The sequence below is a fragment of the Tachypleus tridentatus genome, chromosome 5 (assembly GCF_004210375.1).
Source record: "Tachypleus tridentatus isolate NWPU-2018 chromosome 5, ASM421037v1, whole genome shotgun sequence".
Lineage (NCBI taxonomy): Eukaryota > Metazoa > Arthropoda > Merostomata > Xiphosura > Limulidae > Tachypleus > Tachypleus tridentatus.
In genome coordinates, this window is record NC_134829.1 from 30,404,102 (window position 1) to 30,423,383 (window position 19,282).

At 30.8% G+C, this 19,282-nt stretch overlaps 1 protein-coding gene across 5 annotated transcripts in view; it reads right to left on the minus strand.

Moving 5' to 3' along the window:
- LOC143250833 (NEDD4-like E3 ubiquitin-protein ligase WWP2) overlaps positions 1-19,282 on the minus strand; it is a 68,365-nt gene that overhangs the window by 16,381 nt on the left and 32,702 nt on the right. For all 5 annotated transcript variants that reach the window (XM_076501904.1, XM_076501905.1, XM_076501907.1 and 2 more), the window contains 9 exons: positions 17,068-17,551; positions 16,581-16,676; positions 15,434-15,599; positions 11,361-11,415; positions 8,345-8,429; positions 5,543-5,668; positions 4,921-4,996; positions 2,711-2,782; positions 224-312 (listed from right to left, as the gene is read on the minus strand). In XM_076501904.1, coding sequence (XP_076358019.1) covers positions 224-312; positions 2,711-2,782; positions 4,921-4,996; positions 5,543-5,668; positions 8,345-8,429; positions 11,361-11,415; positions 15,434-15,599; positions 16,581-16,676; positions 17,068-17,551 — 1,249 coding nt within the window. The remainder of the gene's footprint in view (positions 1-223; positions 313-2,710; positions 2,783-4,920; positions 4,997-5,542; positions 5,669-8,344; positions 8,430-11,360; positions 11,416-15,433; positions 15,600-16,580; positions 16,677-17,067; positions 17,552-19,282) is intronic.

The following is a 19,282-nucleotide window of genomic DNA, read 5'->3' on the forward strand; positions in this document are numbered from 1 at the left end:
AGATATTTCTACAAAACATATTTGCATAATATCTGAGGACAAACATTCTTAGGAACAACTAGTGTAGCAACTAATAACATATACTCCAATAAATACCATTCCTAGCACAATACTTAGTTACGTCTGAAAGAGAATGAAGCTACTTCAGAGAAGACGTTAAAATACAATATGATGAAATGATGTTATAAGATCTATATATCACACTTAGAGTTTCTATTCCTACCTTGCTACACCTCCGTAGTCTAATCCTTCTTCTCCCCTGAAGGTGATAAAAAGACGTCGCCGAAGCTCATGTGGAGGAACTTTCATTACCTGATTACAACAGAAATATCTCAAAAACAACATTCGCACAACTGATTCAATAAACACTGTACCTTTCAGAAATATCTCAGAAACAACATTCGCACAACTGATTCAATAAACACTGAACCTTTCAGAAATATCTCAGAAACAACATTCGCACAACTGATTCAATAAACACTGTACCTTTCAGAAATATCTCAAAAACAACATTCGCACAACTGATTCAATAAACACTGTACCTTTCAGAGATATCTCAAAACAACATTCGCACAACTGATTCAATAAACACTGTACCTTTCAGAAATATCTCAAAAACAACATTCGCACAACTGATTCAATAAACACTGTACCTTTCAGAAATATCTCAAAAACAACATTCGCACAACTGATTCAATAAACACTGTACCTTTCAGAAATATCTCAAAAACAACATTCGCACAACTGATTCAATAAACACTGTACCTTTCAGAAATATCTCAAAAACAACATTTGCACAACTGATTCAATAAACACTGTACCTTTCAGAAATATCTCAAAAACAACATTTGCACAACTGATTCAATAAACACTGTACCTTTCAGAAATATCTCAAAAACAACATTTGCACAACTGATTCAATAAACACTGTACCTTTCAGAAATATCTCAAAAACAACATTTGCACAACTGATTCAATAAACACTGTACCTTTCAGAAATATCTCACAAACAACATTCGCACAACTGATTCAATAAACACTGTACCTTTCAGAAATATCTCAAAAACAACATTCGCACAACTGATTCAATAAACACTGTACCTTTCAGAAATATCTCAGAAACAACATTTGCACAACTGATTCAATAAACACTGTACCTTTTAGAAATATCTCAAAAACAACATTCGCACAACTGATTCAATAAACACTGTACCTTTCAGAAATATCTCAAAAACAACATTCGCACAACTGATTCAATAAACACTGTACCTTTCAGAAATATCTCAAAAACAACATTCGCACAACTGATTCAATAAACACTGTACCTTTCAGAAATATCTCAAAAACAACATTCGCACAACTGATTCAATAAACACTGTACCTTTCAGAAATATCTCAAAAACAACATTCGCACAACTGATTCAATAAACACTGTACCTTTCAGAAATATCTCAAAAACAACATTTGCACAACTGATTCAATAAACACTGTACCTTTCAGAAATATCTCAAAAACAACATTCGCATAACTGATTCAATAAACACTGTACCTTTGAACAATTTCTCTTGAATATTTTTTCTATTTATCATAGTTGTAACTTTACACACACACTGTACAACCTAAAGTAAAACAGTGTTTACTTACATAAAGTTGAGAGACAAATTTTTAACATAGAAAACACTGTTTCATGAGCTCTGTTTATTTATTTATGGTTAAATCAACAAAGTTGATGAAACAGTGTTGATTTAACCATAAATAACAGTTATAAACAGAATTTTTCTGTCTTTACCTTAGTATTTGTTTTTCTGTTATCACTTGACAACAACTATTGAATAGTTATTTAATCACAACCAAATGGAGGGCCATAGAGAGATTATCAAAAATAACGAAAATAAATCGTTCCCATTTAACTATCTTATGCAGCTTTAGCAACATTGAAGTATATCTGTGGTAAGAACAATGTATAAAATATGACTAAAAAGTAACAAACTGAATGGCATAATGAAGCTGGATAAAAATACCATCAATAGACAAGTATAACTTAACACTTACATCAATTACACTTAGTTACAGCCAAAAACATTCATGCCAATTAAACATTCCCTTGCTATAAAACATTTTTAAGACTTCATAAAAGGAAGATATGACCATATATGCAGTATCTAAAAGAAATATGGCTAAAAGAATATAATGTAATGTACCCATTAAGATGCATTGCCACAAGGTCCAGTAAGCTGCATCAGTTGTTAAGAGGGAAGGTAAAGATAAATCATGTGTGTCTGTGTGTTTAGATTAACGGTTTTACTCTTTACACACAGTTAAAAGTTCCCAGTACAACATCTTGAAAATGCAAAAGACTATAGTGTCTACACCTACAATCTTAAATTAATACACTTCTACATTTTCCAAATGGTGAAAGGAGCATTGCAAAGCACAAGGATTAACTGGTCCATGCATTGCCAAGTATCAAATTCTCTTTAGCTACAGTTATACCTTATACATTTTAATGTCATGAAGATTATTAGATGGTGTATACAAATACTAGGATAGTGATGGAAAACTATGTGGGCATATTTACTCAATTAAGCAAAAATAAATAAAACAACAAAGTTCATAATTATCATCAGGTCTAAGGTTTTAATAAAATTTAACTCAGTCAATAATGCTTATTTTATTCATTTATATAATGTTTTTTGTTACTTGCACTTACCTGGGCATAAGACTCCTCAAAAATGTTACTTCGTGACACAACAATTTTAATATGACTAGGTACAGCATTGCACTGAAAGTAGAGAGAAAAGTAGGTTTTGAAAGCTTAACATTTGTATCTTAAGCCTAACTCATGAATAAATGAACACTATGTTGTCATCATGCTAAATCACATTTATATAGCCAATTTAATACAAAAGTTGAAATAAAGGGCTGTTAATCAAACAGATATAAAAGTAGCAAGAAAAAATATTGATTGAAAGATGTAAAGATTATGAAACTAATGAAATATACTTTTATATAGGCAAGATAAAAGTGTGATACATAGTTAGTCTATTTTTTTCATACAGTAAATAAATCACTGAAAGCAAGCTATTTACCTAAAATTTGGCAAACCAGCTGAGAGAGATAACCAGTGTTTTAGTATTTTCAAACTATATGCTAAAACTGCTGCTAACTTGAAATGCTGTAGTCATTTGTTCAAATCCCACTTAAGTCTATTTTAATTTTTTCAAAAATAGTGTGTCACTTGAAAATAACTGGTTTAAGAATACTGCAAACATCAACAAAGTGATAACAAACAGATACTAAGCTTTGACTCTGAATGGTAAAATTTAAGTATCCTGCAAATTTCCATTTTACACAGACAGACAGGTGGAATCTCAAACTTAGGGCATTTAAAAAATGGAAATATAGCTGGTTAAAGCATTTGTTTATCAGGCACTTCTCCATAAATTATTTTCTTCCCTGAAAATATTTCTCATGTTACAAAATGAATGTTTGTAAACATTCAGCATTAAGATATATTATACTTATGAATTTAATACAATTTTTTTTTCTCTTTAACAATTTATAAAAATTCTTACCTACCTTCAAGATTTTCATCAAAAAGTAATAAAAGCTTTTGAATGATTCATTTATTGTTAAGCTTTACATAATCATCAGAGCAAGTAACAAACACTGACTATTAGATTCTGGTAACATTAAATAAGCAGAATTAGTTACATTGATATAAATAATTTACAACCTACTCTACCCAATGGTATTTAAACTTTCTCCATGCCTATCTTCACACCTGAACTACATTAGTAGTTTTTCAGATCACATGTTGCAAGATCATAAAAAGATGATAGTAAGGCTGCAGTAACACAGCCATTGATAGAGAAGAAACAGGATGCAAGAGCAATTATATCAACTGAAAGAATGATAATCTCTTAGCAAGTAAAAATCTATGTTTTGAAATGGGCATAAAAAGTCAAAAACAAGTGTAAATGTTTTTAAACTGAGAACCTTTCAAGTCATGCAGAAAAGTATTTGTTACTCTTATGAATTACAATAAAAAAGGTAAAATATCAAATCTAAGGTATTTCTGAGTTAAAAATGATTGTTATGGTTATTTACTCAAATTTTGAAATGTTACATACAGATATTTAGCACCTAAAATGTGCTCACTGGCCCAGATTAGGGTTAAAGCACTTAGTTTCCACAGATACAAGATGCAAACAACACGAACAGAAAAATGCTCAAGAAATCAAATGTTAGCTATCAAGGTCCTCAGAAAATTACACACACACAAAATGGAATATATATGTATGAGTAACACTTAAGAAATAAAGAGAAAAAATGTCAATTTTTTAACCTAACCAAAGAACCAGAATAAAACTTTTGTACAAATTAAAAAAGTGATAGATGTAAATGTTCCTATCCACCTTCACAACCTCTTATACCATATGTTTGAGGCTGAAATTATGCAGTTAAGCAAAGCAACCACAGTGTGTTAATTATTAAAATTTGCAGCACTTGAAGATTAAAAGGTTATTAGTGGGGAATGCAAAAATAACTTGCACTTTGCCAATTCTCCAGTTTGCATTTTAAATACTTCCTTACCCTCCAACACCATGCTCAATGAGACACACTTTGTGAATTAGCAGTTTTCAGTAGATCATGGGTTTTACTACCAACTGTAAAGTACCTTTATTTAAGATTACATAACAACTGACAATAAAGTTTCACAGGTTAGAATTTTAGACAGAACTGAAATATTCAAGTTCAGGAACCAACTATAATGTGCATCCCACAACTGATCCGCACTGATAAGTACAAGAATTACATCATCACATTTTCAATTAGATATTTTATCTTATAAATCCTGCATAATGTTTGCATGCTATTATTACTGCAAAATGAGAACATTATATTACAACTACTAACATGACACAAGTAACGAAACTGTGTAAGTTTCCACTTAAAGTTCCTCTCATAGGCTACCGGTCCACCCGAAATTCCTCTGAAAAGAAATAATAAAAAAAGATACATCCACATGAAACCACAGAAAGGGAGAAACTCAGAATATTTAGAACAAAATTAGTTCTTACCAACAAAAGTTAAATTTAAATTACTTTCTGTAATTATCAGTTTCTAAGATAACAAACATACACACACTTTGAAAAAGTGACAATTATATATCCTAACACCCACAGAACTTCCTCATCATATGATTTTATGATCTTGACAAACAAATTAAATTTTAAAAGAAAAAACCAAAGATTAAACAAAAAATAAATGAGAAATATTTCTTCAGAACAGGAGAAAAAAACTGTAAAAGTCTTAGAAGACTACAAAAGTATATACAATTTGGGAAACTTTGCATGTACTTGTACAGCTTACCAACAATCAATATTAATATATAAAATAGATTTATTAACACAAATGTATTAAGGACTATCAACAGTTTATCTTATTCTTTGGTCTAAACGTTTTACAATAAACACTATTACCACTATGGAGTTCCAAGAGATAATCTGAATAACTTTCTACAACACATTTTACTTACTCTCTCGAGTTAAATGACATCCTAGGATCTTGGAAAGTAGTGGTACGGGTGTTGTGGTCAATAAAGTATTTCTTTCCATCATTTGTATACTTAACTTCCCATCCTGGAGGGAGTGGATCTTCCCGCCTGAAGATAAAACCTTTATCAACATTTAAATAACCAGGCGTATCAAAAGCATGCTACATGATAAGTGGACAAGTGCATATATTTTGCTGATGCTGGAACAAAGGAAGAAACAGTCACACTGCTAAATAAATTAAAACTTATCTGTAATATATTATATAAATACTATATCATAAAAATGTGTGGTACAATAAGTAAGAGCAGGGCAAGGTGCATACTTGTAAAAATATTTCATATTCCAGGTTGAAACATCATAAATGAACAAACAGATATATGTAAAATGAACTGTAAACCAAGCACAAAAATCAACAGAGAAAACCTAACCTGAACAGATGGTGATCTCAGCTGCCAATTAGTATCCAACATGGTATATGTTACTATTAAAGAAAAACTGGCAATATTTGCAGTTGAAAATTGTGTGGTTTTTGTAAGAAAGCAGAGCCAAAACTACATCAAGTCACTTCAGTGCTTTCAAACTTGGAGACAACTGAACCTGTGAATACTGATGATAATTCTGGCTCTGAACCTGAATTATCTGATAATTTCAAGCACAATAAAACTGGTACTGATGTAGATAGTTATAGTAGAAATGCCAAACAGGGCTCATTGGAGCAATTAATTATGAGGTTTACAGTTCTAAAAGGACCAAATTTCAAAAGACGTCTTGACATGGTGCATGATGTTATAACAATGTACACATTGCCATTGTTAGTACAGGTGGGTGTACAACTATACATGCACAACCTCATAAGGCATGACTGACTTATTTGTAGGAACCAAGATAGGCATGGAACTGGTGCAGCAAATAATAACAGGTGGAGGTTGGTGATGGGTCATGTAAATTTTCAATTTTGGATTTTCAGCTTTGATGGTAGAAATACAGAGTACAGGGGCAACCAGAATTTAAGTTATGCAGACCTTAATGTTTTGTAATTCTTGCTGGATAATGATGTATTTTCTCACATTTTCACAGAAATAAACTGTTATGCTGATCAGTTTCTACAAAGGAAGATCTGAAAACACATTTATTATTGTTTAAATAGGTAACCATGAACCATCAAGAGATGAAAACTATCTGTGCTTTGCACCTTGCAATGGGTTTGGTCAGTAAACCCAAGACAGAGGACTAAAGGGACACGATTTGACTGGCACTCCTGGTTTCTGCTATATTCTTACCAGGAATAGGTTTGAATTAATACTGAGCTTCCTGCATTTTACAAACAATAATGATCAAGTTACCACAGGTGCTCAAATGTGCATCCAGTGATTAACATAATTACCAAATTCATGTCACTATTTGGTTCAAAAAAAGGAATTGCCATTGGATGAAATGACAAATGCAATAAAACAGTAAAACCCTAAAGAGACAGATAAATAGGTTTTCAAAGTTTTTGTATCATCCAATTCAAAAAGTAGATATGTTCTTGAATGGCCATTTGGTTCAGGTAAAACTTAAAGTTTTGCAAATAAGGATGTTGATGATGTATCAGTCATCCATAAGCTTGCTTGGAATATGATGACTTCATACATTAGCAAAGGGCATGAACTGTATGTAGATAGTTATTACATAAGTGAGTCCTTAGCTAAAGAACTGGGTGGTGCTGTGAAAGTGAACTGCTTTGAATCCTGCTGTCTTACTTCTCACGAAAGGTGATGATCCTGATTTCATGAGGAAAATAAAACTTGTGTAGTTGTTTAAAACTACAAACACTGGCCTAAGATAACATAACTTGCCTATGTAGTGGGGTTCTAAACAACAAATACAACCAAACAAAAGGACATTGAAGCTCTTAACGTTTTTTTTTTTTTTTTATAAAATTACGTAATTATGTCAAACCAGAAAAAACAAAACAAAAACTACAAACATTCAAATATGATGTCTGTATTGGAAGTATGGCATCAGATATGCAAATTAGGTTGAATTATTTGCATAATTTGAATATTCATGTTGTGCTAAGCAATTGTTTCCATGTGTGTCTTGGGCTATTTCAAATGACTTTAGAGGTATACTTGATTTAATTAGACAAGTGTATAAAGCTGAATATAATAATAAAGAATATGAGCCTAAAGAGTTAAGCAGTTCTGATGAGCTTTTTAGTGTTAAGAATAAGCTAACACTAAAGCAGTAAAGATGAGTGGAAATGCATAATAAAAGTGAGAGCTTCCAGTTTCTGAATAAGTTAAAGTATACAAAACTTTATTATAAATGGGATATTAATGAGATTGATTACATAAAAGTATCAATTATATCAATCTCACATAAAACAACAAATCAAAATTACAATTAAATATATAAATGTCACAAATATAATCAACTAATTGTAATTAATTAACCAGGTAATCAAAATATTGCTATTACTGATCTCTTATTAATTAAAAGTAACTCAGATTAATCGTAAAGTCACTGACATGTGAAACAGTTAAAATTAATGTTTCCAAATATCATTCTTTCTGGTCATTCAAACTACCCAAGTCTAGTGTAAGAATGATCAATTAGTTGAATGTAATCAAGTCCAATGATTAATTGACAAGTAACTTCAACTAATAACCCTACTCTATTTGTAACAGACTTCAAATTCACAAAATCTTAAAGGTTACGAGTCTAGGAACACACTGAAAAAAACAAATTACAAATTTTTCCTTATTTTCAAAGCATGAAAAAAATAAATTTTTACTAACCCTAGAGTTCTGGGGTCTTCCCACTGGGTTGTTTTATTTTTGTGGTTTACAAAGTACACCCTTCCATTACGATCCATTTGTTTTTCTGTAAATCACAAAATCAGAATGTAACAGACATTGCTATCTGCAACTATTAGCTGGCCTCATATCAACAACTGTAGTTAGTAAAAACAAAACAATGAAAGAAATTCTGTAATAAAACTCTAAATTGTATATGTTATAATTAATACAAATGCATAAAAATAATACATTTTGCTATCTCATGGTTTAGAAGTCAGAAAAGCTAAGCACTCTCTCATAACCTAACCAATAAAATTTGTTCCAAACACTGCTCCAGTTGTTCCCAATTTGTTTCCACACTGATCCACTTCAAATGATGAACATAAAGCCAAGTTACAGGCTTGGGTTTGTTCAGGAATAAGTCATTCCTCAAGTATAGTTTTGCTTATCTGATTATAGTGCTAGTCACAAATCTGTCTTGACAAGGCTTCTCACTTATGACAACTGCACTACTTTTTTTATTGTATGTTCATACATATGGTTATTATAAAATTTTCTACAAAAACTTAAATAGGATAAAAACAAACTATAACCACATTTTTGTGTACTCGGATATTATAGACAAAAACAAAGAGAAAATATTGGTAATTTATTAAAAGAAAAAAACAATTGTTGATGTACCATGAAAGCTAATTATCACATTATAGTAACATGCTGCAGCCCATTTTAAAAATATCAAGTAAATTATTACATAACTTGCTGTAGCCCAGTTTAAGAACCTGGCCATGAAAAACCAATCACTCTAGGTGTTGTGCCAAATTTTCAAATATATCCCAGAAGGTGCTGATTCACAGAAATAAACTACTTAACTCTACCATTGTTTTTAATATTTGAAATCCATGTAGTATGAAAATTGATATAGTTGTATGTAGCAGTAATTGACTTAGTCTTCAGCATTTCCATCTTCTTCTGAATCAATATCACTCAACTTGCTTTCTTGTAATCTAATTCACTTTTGACCTATCAGGGCACTTGTCCTTTTCACTCTTTTTCCTCCACTTTCAGCATAATTTCTTTGCTTCCAATTAATATGATTCACTTTATTCAAGCGTGAATCCAAAGGTAAGTAGCACCTACAAACACCACAGGAGAACCAGTCAACTTTATTTTTGTTTATAGTCCTGGAAAGGTATTTTACAGATTTCACTTATGAGTATATTTTTTGAATCAGAAGAAGCTTTTTTAGACTGTATTATTGGATTATCTTTACATAGTCTTGCACTTCCAACTTTTTTTTTTTTTACTGAATTTTTCCTAAACTTGGGTCAGTTTTTCATGACCAGGGGTCTTAAAAATATCAATATTACATTATGGCAACATATTGTAGCCCTGTTTAAAAATGTCAAGTTGATTCTTATATCACAGCAACACACTACTCCCTTATTTAAAAATATCTAGTTGACCTATAGCAAAACTTTCAACAGCCTCAAACTATGCAAAAGAATTTCTGTATTTTATTAAATATGTGTGTGTTTTCTTATAGCAAAGCCACATCGGGCTATCTGCTAAGCACACCAAAGGGAACTGAACCCCTGATTGTAGCATTGTAAATCTGTAGACTTACTACTGTACTAGCAGGGAAGGCTACTGAATTTCCTCTCACCCAAAAAAGAGGTAAACATATCTTCATAATCAACAGATAAAAATGCAAATGGTGAACTAAAGTCTGGATTTACTGTGACTTTTTTAATAGTTGCATTTTTTTTCATTTAAATTCTTTATTTACACATTAGAAAAAAATTCCTCCACAGATTTTATATTCACAGCCCTTTTCATAAAGATTCTTCACCAATACTCATACAAGTTTTAATTATGCCTAAACTTTATGATAGTTACCATTACCCCTTGAAAGTACACGTTAAAAACCTGTGGTTTATTCTTTTCTACAATAAGCTAATGATTAACATGTGTAACTAAACCCATGTAAGGTAAACAGCTTCATATCTTTCTTTCCCATCTCTCTTAATAGGCTTCACTTGACAAGTTTCTATAATACACTGATTATTTATACCTTAGCACTGACAATCTTTTACTATTCTTAGTCATTTAAATGACTGATAAAAAAAAAATAATAAATTTTTAACTTCACTTATTTCATACAACACTAAAATTAAAACAATGTTTTAGAAGTAACATACAATAACAGCACCTGAACTGATAAACAAGTACTAGTAGACCAGCTTTTTCTCAATCCGACATCTAACATCATCGTCAGATGCAGGAAAAAGAAGTACAAGAAGCAAGCAATATTTTAGAAAGTATTTGTATGAATTTTACTGCTGGACAAATAAGTGATCAGTAATGAGTTTTCTGAAAGTATTATTGTACCAAATAAAATTAAATAGTTTAAAATACATAATAAATCATATTTTTCTTTATAATCTAAAAAAAGTTAAAGGTGTCAATTAAACTTAACCACTAAAGGTTAAAATACACATTTAAAACAAGATTAGTGCACATTAAAATGATCATCAGCACCTCTCAAAGTGTGCGTTATGACTCATTGGTTGGGTTAAAAGAAGTATTGTGGTGTGTCAACAAAAACAGAAAGATAATTTTATCTTTATATATTTATATATAATGGTTTTAAAATGTTTCTAAACAAAAAGTACTTGACTAATGAGATGGGTTAGTACAGTTTGGAAACTTCCAATGTAGATGCCATCTTCTCAAACTGCTCCTTGACCTCTTACTAATCAATATTAAAGTTTTTTCAGACATCTATCTGAAAAGCAAAGCTTAAACAGAAATACTTCAAAGTGATGGGTGACAACAGTGTGCTTTTATATATTAGTTCATGTCCAGACATTATTAAAATGTTTTCTAAATTTGTCATTGTAAAGATAAATTTCAAAATGTATCAAACAGCACAGAATACATGTAAATACACAGAAGTTTCTATTTTTCACTACTTGGTTTAAAAGTCCAACAAAATACAAGTGTACTAAAAACATACCCCATCCTTCTGGGAGTGGTCCCAGTGGATCATGGTCTTCAGTCTGTGTAGGAGTCTAAAAAGCATCATAATATTTGTTTGTATCTTAACCATTTAATCTCCAAATTTATGGACTTGTTTTTATACTTTCACTTCCACTCAACAGTTTAATGTTAACCTTGTTTCTTAAGTGAAATGTCTAATTTACTAAATAAAAAATACATATAAAACATCAAAATTTATTAAAATTAATTGTAAAATTATTAATAATTTACTAAATAAGATACAAAAACATCAACAGTATTTAGTAAAAGTAAATTCATTGTTTATGATATTCCTGTTCACTGTTCCTTTATGAAACTTGTAGTTTAACAGACACAGATATACAATGCATTAGCCAACAAAATCATGGAGCCACAAACAATTTAATGCCAAAATGTTTCAGAAAAATTTGTTTAACAAGTTGACAGTGTTATGTAGAACCCATCAGTAACAGATTAAGTTGAGATGCCACAAATGAAACACTTTAAAAAAACATTACCACAAAAATACATTTATGTTATTCATTTATAGATAAAAATAAAAAATATTAATAGAAAATAATGATTTCTAAGAGTTCTAATTTATGGAAAATGAAAAAAGGATCTTTTTAATAGCATTTATATATTTTTTGCTCAAACCGATGAAATTTTATTAAAAGTAAAACAAAACAAGTGATACATACACATTAAAAAAAAGAACACCAATATTCAATAAATATTTCAATACAAAAATAAAAGAAGTTAAATTCCTGTTTACTGTTGAGCTACCGAGACAGGTTAGAAGTCCTAAGCTATCTGTACTCATATTAGACAACCACCTTAACCCTTTCGGCGCGGTTGGTGGCCACAGTCGACTTGAAGGCTCAGCAGCGCAGGCGATCTTCATCGACAAGATGTAAACAACATACCCTTGTGGCTAATTATCATAATCACATAGGCCTGTAAGACCCACTTAAGGCTAGAACCATGTGTACTCATTGTTTACTTGGGATTCCCAGCTCGTATCTAAACTGGAGGTCACGTGATTTCTTTCTTTTCTAGCCTGTGTAAATCATACTGTTCATTGTTTTGGAAGATGCATTCCTTGCATATTCTGTTGATACTTGCGAGGTTGTTACAATGCCGAAAGGAAAAGCTTATACCACTAAAGAAGTAATTGATATTATTTGTAACGATGAAGAGAGTGACAAAGTTTGAGCCAGATGATAACGAAAGCTTACTTGTAATGGACAAGAGTGATAATGAAGACATTCGTGGCCTGGAATCTGTCCCTGCTTTAGGTAAGCACATGGTGTAGTTAGGGTCATATAACTTATTGTATAAACTGACTGAGCAAGGCTAGTTCTTGTTAACGGATATATAATATATTGTGCAGACTGCAAGAGCAACAGTGAAAACTCGGTATCTCCAAGACTACTCAGAGAACAGATTATTCAATATTTGCTGGAGGGATATGTCAGCAAAGCCAAACGAAAAGGAAGACCATGTACTGATAAAGGTCAGCGCTTGGTGGAAAGACATAGTACTGGACAATATGAGGACAAAAAACACAAACCTAATTGTACTGCTTGCAGTGATAGATATATAACTGTATGGAAAAGAAAGCAGACTAATTATTTCTGCAAACAGTGCAATCTCTCCATGTGCTTTTTACCATGCCATAAGACATATCACAACCACAAAGACTATCGACAGGCTGCTGCAAAATTGTATACAATTTATAATAAATTAGTGCTTTACATGGCACTTTGTTGTGTATCAGGGTGTCTTCCTTTACTCTTGTTATTCTTATGTATTGAATTTAACATATATAGTATTGGGTACAATCACTGAATATTTCAGGGACTTTTGTTGAGTTATTGCCGAGATATCATGCTTTTAGTACTGATACCATAATTAGTTGAAGTATCAAAAATATATATTCAGTGCCAAGCCAAGCATTAAAATTGTTTATTCAGCGCTGAAAGGGTTAATTTCATGTCTTAAACTTCATATAGAAAAAGTGATAGAATAATAATATATTTACATTATCAGCTATTTACAAATTCAGATCTTTTTTAAATTTTATTTAGAAAAGAGGTCAAGAACACATTCACCACCTATTAACAGCTTTCCCATCAATAACCAAATTCTAGGCTAAATAACTCATTAGATTCAACTAACTTTAATGTGTATAAGTTAGATTTCTCATCAGTATGGCAAGATAAATTTATTAACACCTTATTTTGTGTCACCTGCAACATTTTTAGTAATAAAGGTGTTTAACCCTTTCATAACAGGTTCGGTATAATATAGTTCATCTACACTTCTGCACGTTTCAAATATTCATACTATAGCTTTTGATACTGCATGTGTATCTTCACAAAATTTAGCAGACTTTTAGTAAAGATTACAAGTATTTTGTTCACAAAAAATCAGATTTTTAATAAAGATTTGTTAGTAGTGAAACTCTATTTTCACAAGTCTGAGTGCAAAGTGATTTCATCTTAGGATTAAAAAAAACTATTCTTTATTCTTTGTCCCAAAAATCTTAAATATTATTTGCATAATCTCTAAAACCTCTTAAAATGCATTTCAAACATTTGTTTTCAGTAAGACTTTATATTTTGTTATATTTCTATATTCTAATTATATGGTATCAGTCACTTTATCAAACTCAAAAAATTATGAATATAAATTAAACTTTCTTCATGCTAGAATGACTACATATTATAACAAAAAATACTATTGTTTCATCTATGTAGCTTAGGTCTCATAATGCTACATATATATATTTGTTATTTTTATAATGACCTTTTAGTTATGCCTAGCTAACATTATGTAGCTTGCACTAACCCAGTGCATATGCACTTGTGTCACTCATCCAGTAATATGAAACTGACCTGTCTTGCCTGTTTTAGTCAACTAGTATTTTGTAATTTATAGTCACATTTCAGTTATTATACATTAGATACGTATACAGATTCTTACTATTTAGAAATAAATTATGAAACTTATTTTTCTTAAACTAAAGAACAATAAATCAAGAAGCAAATAATTATCTCTTCTCACTACAACCTTTGAACTCGATTGCTGCTGGGCATAGGTTGCTAAGCCTTTTAAAATTTTGTACGTGGAGGATACAAAAAAAATTAAGTTTTGTAATTGTTTAACACAAATATCAAATAACTATAGTGATAACATAGAATTCCACTATAGGTTATTAAGCTTACTAACTAAGATGTATTTTGTTTTTTAAAAAATATGAAACCTAGAAGAGACCAAAGACAACTGATCTTCTTGACATTCTAAACTGACAAGTGGTTTTTCACACATCACATTGAATTAAGTGTATATACAAAACCGTTTCCAAAAATGGAAAAGGTGAATGAAGCCATTGTTTTTGATTCAGTTTATATGCCATATATCTCAGATGAGGTTCTTATTTTATACTCTAGCTTGTTAATATTAGTGATGAGTTCCTAATTTATACAAAACTATAGACTTAGTATTTTGCCCTCACAAACATCTAATTTTAAATGGTGCTGCATTCAAAATACCATGTGACTCACTGAAATTATATTTAGATATAATTAATATTTTAATATTTACTTTTAAATTAAAAAATTAAGTCATATATAATATTGAAATTTGGATTATAATCTACAATTTGATTGCAAACTTATTGAACAAATTTATAAAATAGCAGTTCAATAAAATTTTGAATACAAGTCAGCAAATGCAATGACATGGCCTTTGACCATGACCCATCACAAATGGGTTAATGCACACAAGACTTACAAACTGAATTTCTTTGACTCAAATTGTATATGCCAATGAATTTTAATGGAAACACTACAAAATTATAGGCCTATGTCTATAAATACTTGATTGGTAAACATTACACATGTAAAAGGTCATACTAGCATGTGTTAAGTATGTATCTCATTGTCTGTAGACACATGTACATGTCAGAATGTTTTAATGTGTATTTTATAAACTGCCTTCGAGTAATTTATAAAGTACCTAGTCTAGATAACATCAGGACAAGCCCAACTAGAAACTGAGACTTACAGGGAAAAGGTAACGCTGTTGACACTGCTGCATGACTTGTGCCTGACTAGACTGCCACTGCTGGTAGTTCCTAACTGTCTCTGCTGTAGGCCGTTGCCAGGTGGTAGTCCGAGTGTTGTGATCTACATAGTACACCCTTCCTCTGTTGTCTCTTCTTATTTCCCAGCTACAGAAGTAATTATTGAAACATACTAACTACGTAACAGCATAACACTGACATTTCATTTATTAGTGGAGTTTTTTGTATGAATATAACTAGTTGAACCAAGTAAATAAAAATATTTCATTTAAAAAACACTAATTTTGATCTGAATTTATGCAACGAACAAAGACAGTTTTTCACTTTTATTTGCAACATTTTGTATGAATTACTAAAACACTTCAGAAACAGACTGTATTCTCATGTATCAACCATCTAATTGTATAATGATAAAAACAACACTGGAACAGCCAGAGATAAATGAATACATTAAAACAGCCACCTTACACTGTAAGAATTAAAATACCAAGACAGGATACTCAAAAAAACAACAAAAACCTGTAACTTTGGTTTTGAAGTACACTACATCTGGTATTGTTTCTTAATAGTGCATGCACAAGAGAAAATTTTCATCATGTCTGGTGTTATACCAAGAAAATGAATCAGCAATCTACATAAAGTGCAAATTGTATATTACTGTTTTCGTCACGACCATGTATAACATGTCATGTTTGGTATAATGAACAATAAAGTGGGATTAATTATTATAATATTTATATTCATCCATCAAATATACTTTATCCTATAAAAAAGAATCCAGTGAGGTAATCATACAAAAGGATCATTAATCAATATTATTCTGTATATTTTAAATCAGGTTCCAACAAGTATCTGTGTCAATTATTTCCATTCCAGTTAGTTGACAATGACTATAATATTTTGGTCTAACTTTCATAATTACTTCCTCCAGATAGTCACAGAAGATAACTTTTTTAATGAATGTAAAAATCAGAGTAAACATTTGAAAATTCTACATAAGATAAAAATATCAACTGAAATAATCATTATTACTTTTTGGAAAAAACCAAAATTATACAGAATTCAGTAAATTTAAAACAATCAGTACATAGCATAATTTGTCACTTGATGAAAATATATATCACTTACCCAGAAGGTAATGGTTGGGGTCGTTCCCATGTGGTACTTCTTGTGTTGTGATCCACATAATATTTGAGGCCCTCTGGTGTATGACGTACTTCCCATCTTTAAGTTAAAAAATACTGCTAATAAAATTCTCATGAAATTATAAAACTTTTTTATAAATTAAGATAAAATAACTGAACATTTCCAGAGAAATTAGAATTTATTACTTTGATAATGTAATTGTTTTAATCACAAGTATTTAAAAAAAAATAAAGAAACCATACTCAGAGGTAAGTAAAAATGTAAAAGGATTAATATTGATAGGTATTTGTCAGAATCTGTACATTTCTGTACATATCTTATAAAAATCATTGAATTATTTCATATATTCTGCTCATAACATTTGTAATATCAATATAAAAATCCAATATACTGTGAACCAAAAAATGGTCAGTTCACAAACTTCTTCAGAAATACAAATATAATCTTAAATTAACAAACCACGTCTTACCCTGGTGGAAGAGGGTCTTCTTCATTAGAACTAACACCTGGCCCAAAAGATCTTGGTAACTTATTAGCTGAAGATCCACCCTGGTTAGTATTATCTGTGGTATGTGATGGACCAGAGGCAAGACCTTGACCTAGAAAAGCACTACAGTGTCTTGGCTGCCTGGTTCCCAACAATCCTCCTTGATTTGGTGAATCAGCACCATGACACACACCTTGACTGACTACAGCACTGTAAGGCCTCACCAATCGCCCAGATGAGTGTCCACTCTGGGAAATACTGCTTGTACCATAAGACAGAGTGGTACTAATGGCAGTGATATCTGGATTAGCGTGAAACTGTACAGGACTCGAAAATGGTGAAGAACTGTTAGCACCCAAAACGTTGTTAGGTGTAGCAGATCTGGTGGCTGGTGTACTACTACTAGTGTCACCTGACCTTGTAGCAGAAGCATGCTGAGGTCGTGAAACTTCTGCAAAACTTATATCTAGAAGATATAGGTGGATAATGTTATGGAAACACAATAATTTCCTTGGTTGAAAATGTACATAGTTAACAAACATGCACATCGCGTTGCTGTGAAATGTAAAATTACACAATATATAATTGGTCACATTATCAGTTTCTTGAAAATAACAAAGTTCAGTTCATTATTAATTAACAGCATGTCTCCATGGAAGTTTCTTTGATGTTCCTCGTGCATGAGTCAGTTATTTGTTTTTCATTACATTTGCACACAAGTTAAAAAGATCAGCAAAACATACCTTTACATTTCATTGCATAAAATATAAGAGTAATCATATGTTAAATAAAAATACACAAGTTTGAATATAACAAATAAAATTATAAACAAATTTAACTACCCCGTAACTCCCACAGATGACACAATTCTGAATGAGATATAATAAAAATGTGTACAATTCCCAAGTTTATCAACATTCCTATCTCACAGACTTCTGAACAGATATGCATGTAATTACTTCCAAACTGTAGACCTGTAAACAGGTGATATAATCTGTTCAATTTCCAAAGACAAAAGACTAAACTGTCAAATTGGAATTTTATAATATTTACACAAAAACCCTAATTTTAAAATAATTCATTTTTATTCATTCATTCTTTCAATTTTAAATTATTTCTACTTATAAAACTCAAGGAAATTAGAATCAGTAATGTAAAGTCACTTTTTCCCCTTTAAATCTACAAGCATAATTGATTATGGGTTCTTACAGTTCTCTATTACACTTATTTTTCTCTTATTAGTCATAAGGTCATTGATTTGATGAATAATTACCAGAGATATTGTAAAACTATCACTGTGGTCTTTTATTGAAATTTAATAACAGATTATCACAAACAAAAGGAATAAAAAAAGGAGAAAAGAATGTTACCTAGTTTTAATATGGCTTCTGATATCATTCTCACAGTCTAACAAAAAAACTATCAAAACTTGTGATGTGTTCAATATTTCTTTTATACCATGTATACAATCTATTTTTAAATTACACACCTCTATTTTAAAATGCAAAGTTATTTTCCAGGTGTCCCCCTAATGTCAAAAGTTCATGTTAGGAACTGGCTAAACCAGTTCAGATAAAATTTAGTAGAAGAGTTTAAGTAGAACCAGACATCAAATTTAAATAGATAAACAATCAGATGAACAGTTCGAGTTTGGCATTTACAATATTCACCATGTAAAGTCAATGCCAAATGAAAACGATTTTAATGCTGTATGAAGAATGGATACCTTTACTAATCATTTGCATTTATCAATGGTGCGCAGACACAACATATAACTCATCCTCAGGAAGCCAATGAAATAAATCCCACACAAGGCACAAGTTTATTTACAAGACTTGGTCAATTTTAACTTTTATTGAAGGGGCAGTCATTAGACAACTGGCTGTAAATGCACAAATAGATAAAAATGATCCCTGGTAGCAGAACAAAAATGATGATCTTGTATAATCTGCTAGAACTTGCAATATAAAATGAAGATAACCACCATATCACAAATTTTTTAACATGTGATTTATTATTGTATATAAAGATCAAAAATGACTCTAGATCTTTGAATGATCATATTTAAGTAATTCCTGCAGTCAACACAAATTACCAAACATAAAAATTGTCCCACAGTATTAACTATTTTGCTGCCAAATATGACTGCAGTCGATCCTACGGCTTTGTGTCATTTGTGACTATAGTCAAATTTCTA